Genomic DNA, 9250 nt, shown 5'->3' on the forward strand with positions numbered 1-9250 from the left:
TCATGTTTCTATTTTCTTTGTGTATTTAGTATATCCTCAAGGATTGTATGTGTATATTTTACAGTAAATCCAGTCATACAGCTGTGCAGAAGTAACCTCATGTAGTTCATCTTATATTACTGAGCTAATTTTACAACATAAATTACACTGTAGGGTCTCAACCTCAGAATTTAAACTTGTTTGGTTAATCTGTATTATCAGTCTTATTTTTCCTCTGAAAGACATTTTGGCACAACAGCTGTTACTTTAAACCTGCTTATAAAAACGATGACTTGTTTTTGTAATCTTCTAAATGGGTATGTAAGGTAATGTAAAATAGTACTTCACTTAGTAAGACCTGCAGGTACTTTTGTAGACATATATCCTAATCCAGGAACTGTAGTATTTTGATAACGGTAAAATGCGCCACAAAAATCTGTAAAAATGTTACATTATTAATAGCTCTAAAGGACACCACCTGAAGACGTAACTTATGAAACAGTCCGCTCCTCTTCTTGAGGAAAATGCAGACGTAATAGCATAAACTATTATATATAAAAATAAAGTATCACTAAATGATAAAGAACGATAAAATCACATCACAGTAACGGTATTTTGAAAATTATTTTGCAGTTTAGTCATTTATATATATTGCTTCTTCTTTCTTTTTCTTTTAACATACGGAATTCTTTACTGAAAATAAATTTTGTACCATGTTTAATTCCACAGTTTTCAAACGCATTGAGCTCTAATCACCACTTTGCCTGTTTCCGACAGTACCTGAAGGCAACACTAGTCGCTCGTTGCCCTACAGCGGCAACTAGCCTTACCAAGCAGATGATTTATCACGGTTTTCTGTATACTGGGAGCGGGTAATGTGCACAATACAGAGGAATAACTTGATTCAAGCCAGCAATACGTTTAATCTGTTAAAATTCAAATGCTGGCTAGAGTTAGCGAGGTAACATTTAAGCAGGTAACTGCTAACAGCTGTTAGCAGTGCTAGCAGTTCTGACATGAGCTTCAAATATCCGAAACTAGTTTCTATTTAGTCCACAAAACTTTTTCATTACCACATTGTCTAAATCTCTACAAGGTTCTACTTTGTGGTTCAAAATGGACAAGTTTGTTGTTCGGCTCCCTAAAAGTGAAACTCTTCAAAAAGCGAAGAGCGACGAGAAGGTTTATAAACAAACTACAATAGAATCTTTACGGGTGAGCTAATGAACATACAGCTGAATGAACGGGATACAGTCATGGTTTCTGTGTGACAGATGTACTTAGTAACTGCTCGCCCTTATGTCTCTTACAGAGAGTGGTTGTGATTGAGGACATTATGCGCTACAAGTCCATGTTGGAGCTGCCAGAACAGAACAAGGACAACCTGCTGACTGCCTTGACCGAGCTGAGCAAGAAGATCCCATCCAGAGAGGTGCTCAAGTCCACAAAGATAGGTACACAGAGCCAGCCCTTATGTTAACATGATATCTATCAGCAGTTTGCTCGTTGCTATTCTGATGTAGTGGTGCTTAAAAGATTGTGAATATTTCTGCCCAATGATGACCTAAAAAAATCCAAAGATTTCACACAAGTCCTAAATGTACATAAAGATGACCCAATTAAACCAATGAGACAAAATAGTTTACAATATATTGTTGTTATGGTTGTTATTGTCCAGAAAAAAAAAATACTATCTACCTATTTTATTCCACATAACCGGAGCCAGGCCGTGTGGCAGCAGGCTAAGCAGTTTCATTGTTTAGGTCACTACCCAGATGACCATAGGTGAGGAGCTGTTACAATATTACATATAGTACATACTCTGTGTAGCTATGGAAAGTGAACCCATAAGATTAGCATTTAATTTGAAGGTGACATCAGAATATTCACAGCACATGGTTGTGGATGAGATTTCTCAGGACCTCAGGAAAAAAAAACTGTTGTTGATGCCCATCAAGCTAAAAAAAAAAATGGTTACAAAACTGTCTCTATAGAGTCTGAGCTCCACCAATCCACAGCTGGACATAGTGAATACAAATGGAGGAAGTTCAGGATCATTGTTTTCTTCCCCAGGACTGGCCATCCAACAAAGATCACTTCAAGATCAAGGCATGTAATAGTCCATGAGAACATAAAGGAACCCAGGGTAGCGTCTCTCACATGGGCAAATCTTAATGTTAATAAGTCCACCATCTGACAGTGGTGTGCATGGTAGGACTGACAGGAGGAAGCTACTCCTCCCAAATAGTAACCATTGCTTCCCATCTGATGTTTGGTAAAGACTACATGGGCAAGTCAGGAACTATTGCAAAAAACAATTAATTCTGAATTATACCAGACAGGATTTAAAGGAAAGTTGTTCTACAAAGAACAGTTAAGAAGAAAGTTTATATTTAGGATTGGCCAAGACAAAGTACTGACTATTCAATAGAAATATCATGATAAGATCTAAAGCAAGCAGTTCTTGTGATCTGACGCTGTTCTAGATGGAGAAACAGCTAAAATTCTCCCAAGCTGACATGCAGGATTGATCAATTGTTACCCGAAATGTTTAGTTGTGGTTATTACTGCACGAGTGAGGATACAACAGATTCTGAGAACAAAGGTTCACAAAATTGGTTCAAATACATTTGCCCTCTGACATGTAATATTGGAGCATTTTCCTCAATAAATAAGTACATTTTTGTCTTATTAGTTTACTTGGTTGTCTTTATCTACCTTCAGGATTTGATGATGCTTCAGGTTATATTTATGCAGAAATACAGAAAATTCTATAGGATGCACAATTGTTCATGCACCACTGCACATCACTAGATAGACTCATGCATTATTGATGTGAAAAGCATAAACATATATTGTCCGGTCATAAAAAGTTTCCATTTTATTCCCTGTAGCACTGACTGTTGAACCAAGTCAATTTTAACTTTAATAACAGTTTACTAGCTAAAATTAAGTTGGCTTGAATTGTGTTGTAACTACAGCATTTTAAGTCAAAAGAGCAAACCACAATCCAAACTGTGTTTACCTCAGAAAAGCCAGGTTAGTCATCAAACTCATAATATTTAAATGAGTTCAGCACATAATTAAAGCATCTTTCCCCTAAGGTCACACAGTCAATAAAATGCGAAAGCATCTGGACCCTGAGGTGAGTTCAATGGCAGCAAAGGTTTACACTGACTGGAGGACATTCATTGAGGAGAATTCAAATAAGCCATCTATTGAAGTGCGCTCCGACAAACAGTCAGAAGCACTCAGGAGCAACGCGAGAAGACTCATGTGTGAAGCCCTGGAGGTCAAGGTGAGAAAGAGCATCTCAGTGAAGTTCAGTGTAATGGCAAAAGCCTTTGTCTTGTACTTGTTCGGTCCATTGTGCATCTAATTTACATTTGACAATTTATTTACATGGCAGTGGTTGTGACGATTTAGAAACATCAATTGATGGGAGATGCTACAGCGAACAGCTGTTAAATTGTATGATGTATATAAACTGTCTCAGGTCATGGTTTTGTTTTTGCATGGCGTCAGGAATAAAATTGTGACAAAACCGTGTTTCCTTCAGTTAAATGTTTCCTTCTTTATCAGGAAACATACTGTATGTTGAAGACTTTGATGAAGACAATCCAAATTGATGACATTCACTAGAATTCTGAATAAAAGATTCATGCATGAAGCACCACTTTAATTTATCACTGATTACCACTTCATTGTTTGAATTTGTACACATTTTATATGTGAGGATACTTAGCAAATTGACCTTTCTGAAAGTTATTCAGTTTGTTTGCTGCAAGTTTGTTGACCCCACTTTTTTTAACCAAGTGTCTGATTGCTTGAACAATGTTCCTGTTCATCTATTTGGTCACTGGCTGATTCATTTGTATTATTTTATATTTATGTGTTATGTGTTTTCTGCTTATTTTCATATCTGACCTACAGGAGGATTCTGCTCTAATAGACAACATAGAGAGAGAGGTGTTTCACCAGAGCTCCCGGTTAGTCAGCTCTTCATACAGGCGGACTGTTCGAACGCTGGTGTTTGCCTTCAAACACAACCCTGACATCAGAACTCAAGTGAAGGACAACACAATGTCAGTCAACCAGCTGGTTTCTAAATACAAAAAGTAGCTTATGATAAATTAGGCTTAGTCTTGGACTGCACATTGAAGGCTGTTTTGAGCAAGTTTTTTGGGGGCACAAACATTTTATTATTTTTTAAATATTTTAGTGATTTTCTGTAAATACCATACAAAATACATTTGTGGCACATCAGTATCCCTCCACTTATTTTTAACTGCACATTAATTGCTGATATCATTTTTATAATGGAATCGTATGATATTTTTTTGTCAGTATTTTTTATGGTGTCTGAACCTTTCATATAAAAAATGATTTAAAAAATGACAATTTCAGCACTGGAGTCCATTCTTTGATGTATGACATCATACATATATGTATATATGTCACTAAAGTAGCACCAGCCAAACAATAGCTATTATCATGAGAATGACAGCTAGAACACAGATACTGATGAAGACAATATCACTAAAGTCATAAGGCTCAGCTTCCGGATCTCCTGCATGACCATTATTGCCATTGTCGGCCTGCTGGGCCTGCTCTTCCAGACGGCGCTCCTCTGCTGAAATGATGGACACTGATGCTATCTTCCGCAGGGCATCACATTGTATCTTATATTCTTGTACATTTTGCTGCTTGCCGTCCGAGAAATCAATGTAGAGTTTGTTTACGAGCATGGTGATGTTTCGATGTTTCTGTAAGAGATCATTAAGTACAATATTAATAACAGCAAGTCACAAATGTCTGTTTCAAATCAGCATCTAACAGCTAAAATATGGTAAATCATTGCCTATTGTAGTCAGTAGGTGATTTGAGGGGGATGAACTGAGATGGCATCCTCCATGTTAGCAAAAATGACCAAAATTCACAAAATACAGCCCCTTGTGAACCTGTCATCCTTCCTGTGTGTTTTTGTTGGTGGCGTGGAAGCAGGAAAGTGCTCCCATCCCAACATTTCCATTGTTAAAAAAAAAAAAAAACAAAACCCTAAAACTACACATCATCTGCTGATTACAGTATACAAGTAGTGAGTAGTACTAGTCACCTGACTGGCGGTACCACAGTGAACAAACTGTGCAAGTATCTTATAGGAGGTGGCTGTTAACTGTGCTGCACAGGATGGGTTTCCCAGGTAGATGTTCTCACGTTCCAGCTGAGGTAAGGACTGCTGTGGTATCAGAATGGTGAATTCTGATCTTGTGCAGCTAACATTTACAGGCACCACTTGAATTCAGAGGAACAAAAACACAGGTCACAAAATTTAAAAGCGTAAGAATAACATAGCAAAGAATCATCTGCAGAAGCAAGCATTTAGTCACTTAGTCTTACTAGATATTTTTAGCTAACATTTAGCCTGCAAATATTGTAAGGAGGAGGGAATGCATGTCTTAAACCTGCGATCTTCACAAGATAAGTCGAAGCTTATGATACAGTGGTGTGAGGCAAGCAAAATTTGTCATTCTGAAAATGAATCTGCCTATACGAGGAGCATTTACCTCCGAGATAAGAGGCAGTAAACCCTCTATGAGCTTCATTTCTGTCTGTGCTCAGCACCACCAGCAACTTGTTGCCCCTTGAGATGAGAGAAGAGGGTTGCTCTGTGCCACACCAGCGTCCCAACAGGGTGTCTGTCTGACTGTCCCCGTCGTAAACTGCAACTGAGTCATAGTCGCACTCATCTGACAAACTGTTGCGGTCCTCCAAGTCCATAAAGGGAAAGAAGAGTTTGATGCGGTATCCAGCTGCTAGAGTGATGCTCCAGTGGCAGTTGATGTTGTTTGGGTAGATGTTGGGGAAATGTGGGCTGCTGAAGTTACCACTCACATCTGACAGGACCTGCTGGCATTCACCTGATAAAGCACAGTTCATAAGAAAGTCCTCTTTATGTATTTATTAGCTTAATACATGCTTCATCCTCCATTCAAATAGTCTTTTGAATTTAAAAATTCATGTAAAGTTTTAGAAGGTATGTAAGTATTAATGTTTACATGGGGAAAAATATAATTCCCTGAAAGTTTATAGAATGAGCTTGGCATTTGGGAAATATGCACATTTGCTGTCTTGACAAGAGTTACATGAGCAGATCAATATTATATTTATTTACAGTGGAACAAAATTTATTACTTTAGCTTAGAATAAGATGGAAAATAGAGGAAACAACTGTCCTGGTCACTGCACCTGACCAAGAAAAAAGTAAAATAGAAATTGTCTTTTTTTCTCAGGATTTTGTCAAGATCAAACAAAAATATAACACATTCCATGTGTGAGCTTTAAGCATACTAGTATGCAGATTCCATTATATTTGGACAGTGGCTTTATGAATATACAACCAGCTGTTGTGCCCAGCTACATAATAAAAGAACAGACATGAGGGTAACTGTCCGTAAGAAAACCAGTATTACCCAAAATGATGAAATAGTCCTTTAAAACTGTGACACTTTATAGGTTTTTACAATATCATTATTGACAAAATTATTGATACATTTGAATGCGTATAATTTGTGCAGTCACCTTTTCTGCTACATGTTAGGATTTTTATCCTCTTTTTAGTTAGTTAATGTAACAACATGTCTTTATTGGCTATCTTTGAGTCTGTGGATGCTTTCTTAGCCTTCAAGGTAACTGGTTTTCAGTTCTGAATTTGTGAGTGAATTAATTTTTGTGAATACAGGTTGTTTTAGGTCTAACAGAGTAGTTAAAAGCACATTGTTGTTAACTGAACAACATCTTAGATGCTGCAGTTACATACAAATAACATAGACAGTCAAGGTGAAGAAATAACAAAAGGCCTTTTGCATATTGGTGAACCCAAACTATATTTTCTTACCTGAGTAATAGTAGGCTTTGAACCCTCGTCCCCCAATGTTGAAGTCAGACTTGAAAACTACCAGAAGTTGGTTGGAAGTGGTGACTATGTTGGGGGGTTTGTCTGCCCCACAGTATTTGCCAAGGTGGCGGTGGGTGACTGTTGGGCCGTCAAACAGGGCAACAAAGTCAAAATTACATCCTTCATTGTTTTCAAGCTGGAAGTCCAAGAACACCAAGGTGACCACACTCGTGTTAGACACATGGATGGCCCAGGTGCAGTCGGCATTGTTGCTGTACTCCTGAGGATATCCTGGACTGGAGATCACACCTGATAGACCGGTCAGGACTCCACCACACATATCTATAGTATGCAGGAGGCAAACTCAGATGTAACTTTCATTTATCTGTATGAAAAAGGACCAATCATGGTACAAAATTTGTTGTATGGGAGAGTCTGAAAAATATCAAGGGTCTACCTGCAACACTGTATGTGCACTGGTTACTCATTTTCCTCTGTCTTTGTAGTGAACTCATTGATCAGAGTGCAATCAACGATATAAACATCTTTGAAAATATTGAAAACAGTAACTTTTTTGCCTCAAAGGTTGACAAAGGTCTGTCAGTGTATCTGGCAATTCAAACTGAAATGTCTCAGTAACTGTTAGCACGTTAACATGCTAAGCTCAGATGATAATGGGAAACATTGTAACCATGCTAAACACAAGCTAAGATTATCATTGAAAGCATGGTGATATTTTGAGATGTGCCTCACAAACACCCACAGAACTATTAGCATGGATCTCAGTGCTGTATCAAAATAATGGTATGGTGAGATGAAGGCCAAGAAATTTTAGCTTAAAGCCATAAATGAAGTTACTGCCACACAGTCAGACAAAATCAACCGAAGTTTTGGGCGGTTAGCCCAACGATCCCTGTCATATTGCATTAATTAGAGCAAGCTACCTTTTCTGTAGCCAACACTGAATCCCCTGAAGGCCACATGGCGGTCTGAGTGGAAGATGATGGACATGACATTCCAAGATGAGGTGAACTGAGGAGGAGAGATGTCACCACAAAATGTCCCAAGGAGGTTCCCCTCATCCTCAGCTATGCCATTATATATTTTGATGTAGTCATAAGCGCAGCTGCCGTGGTACTCCAGCTCAAAATGGTGGAAGGTGAGGAGGACAGAGGAGCCCTCTGCCACCACAATTAGCCAGGAGCAGTCTATGCTGTAAGGATACAGGCCTGGGAAGTTTGGACTGGAGATATTTCCCAATGGAGCTGAGAGGATTCCTCCACATTTGACACCTTATAATTACAAAAAACATTTCCTTTCAGCTCAGAGAAGAAAGGCATTGGATAAAGATCTGGGCTTATCTCTTACTTTTGTGACTATTTTCTAGCCACCTCATGCAACCTTTGAATCCGTATTACAAGTTGACATTGAACAACTGAGGCCCAAAATTATTTGTATCTACAGTACCTGCAAGATAAAGTACCCCCATGAAATTTTAGCATTGCACCATCAAAATAACAAATAGCAACTCACCTTTTTTAGAAACAGCCTTGTCAACGAGCAGTAGTAAATGAATCAGTATAGTCACCCTGAGACTCATGTTGTTATTGTTGATTCGGCTATTGTCACACCTCAGCTACACCAGCAGAAACACACAACGACAATGTCAGAGCACACAGCCTTGAGACATCAGCAGTGGCACCTGTAGAGGTAATAGGACTTTGAAAAATTCATCCGCAGCCTGAACGAGGAATCTGATACCTACCTGGGACACGCTGTGCCCTCTTCGCTAAATTTTAATGACTGATATCCAATGAGCATGAGTGGCTTGTCAGGACACTGTTTGGAGAGATGTTATACATTTTTAATGATAGTCACATACACAGACCCTACACACACACACACACACACACACACACACACACACACACACACACACACACACACACACACACACACACACACACACACAATGAACACCACTTGTGACTGAAGTTGTTAAAGAGACAGGAAGACAGAGAGGGTACATCGCATCTGTCACTAATGAAAATGCTTTCATTAAAGTACAGTGAGAAGAGTCCAGAAATACTGAGGTCACAATGTGAAACTGCCACTGTGTGGATATTCTTCAGTAAAATCAGCTTAAGCATGCATCTGCATTTTAATGCATTTGAATATCAAAACTAAAAATGTGCAGAATAATAATAGTCTGCTCTATTTCTGTTTCTTCTGAGGCTCACACTTTTGTTTGAGTAGGAGAAAACTCCTACTCAAAGTGCTCTGTGATTAACCAAATAATTTAATGTTGAAGGAGGCTGAACTACTCTTTTAACCATCAATCATACTGTAATAAACAAGCCAGTCACAGGTCTA

At 38.5% G+C, this 9250-nt stretch overlaps 2 protein-coding genes across 2 annotated transcripts; one reads left to right on the forward strand and one right to left on the reverse strand.

Moving 5' to 3' along the window:
- Positions 1-764: 764 nt before the first annotated feature.
- Positions 765-4385, forward strand: tceanc2 (transcription elongation factor A (SII) N-terminal and central domain containing 2). Its single transcript, XM_035956328.2, has 4 exons — positions 765-1194; positions 1292-1433; positions 3084-3277; positions 3913-4385. The coding sequence occupies exons 1-4, from the start codon at positions 1096-1098 to the stop codon at positions 4099-4101; spliced, it is 624 nt and encodes a 207-aa protein (XP_035812221.1). The 5' UTR covers positions 765-1095; the 3' UTR covers positions 4102-4385.
- A 54-nt stretch (positions 4386-4439) lies between these two features.
- On the reverse strand, positions 4440-8607 carry cdcp2 (CUB domain containing protein 2). Its single transcript, XM_023288222.3, has 6 exons — positions 8411-8607; positions 7822-8169; positions 6878-7219; positions 5547-5900; positions 5096-5274; positions 4440-4745 (listed from the first exon to the last, which is right to left on the reverse strand). Exons 1-6 carry the CDS (start codon positions 8475-8477, stop codon positions 4440-4442), a joined length of 1596 nt encoding a protein of 531 aa, XP_023143990.1. The 5' UTR covers positions 8478-8607.
- Between the last annotated feature and the right edge of the window lie 643 nt (positions 8608-9250).

The sequence above is a fragment of the Amphiprion ocellaris genome, chromosome 10 (assembly GCF_022539595.1).
Source record: "Amphiprion ocellaris isolate individual 3 ecotype Okinawa chromosome 10, ASM2253959v1, whole genome shotgun sequence".
NCBI classification, from domain to species: domain Eukaryota; kingdom Metazoa; phylum Chordata; class Actinopteri; family Pomacentridae; genus Amphiprion; species Amphiprion ocellaris.

Coding starts and splice junctions, on each gene's coding strand:
- tceanc2 (XM_035956328.2), top strand. CDS start 1,096: ATGGACAAGTTTGTTGTTCGGCTCCCTAAAAGTGAAACTCTTCAAAAA. Junction 1,434..3,083: donor GCTCAAGTCCACAAAGATAG/GTACACAGAGCC, acceptor CTTTCCCCTAAG/GTCACACAGTCAATAAAATG. Junction 3,278..3,912: donor GTGAAGCCCTGGAGGTCAAG/GTGAGAAAGAGC, acceptor TCTGACCTACAG/GAGGATTCTGCTCTAATAGA.
- cdcp2 (XM_023288222.3), bottom strand. CDS start 8,477: ATGAGTCTCAGGGTGACTATACTGATTCATTTACTACTGCTCGTTGAC. Junction 7,220..7,821: donor CAGTGTTGGCTACAGAAAAG/GTAGCTTGCTCT, acceptor TGCATACTATAG/ATATGTGTGGTGGAGTCCTG. Junction 5,901..6,877: donor CAAAGCCTACTATTACTCAG/GTAAGAAAATAT, acceptor GTGCTTTATCAG/GTGAATGCCAGCAGGTCCTG.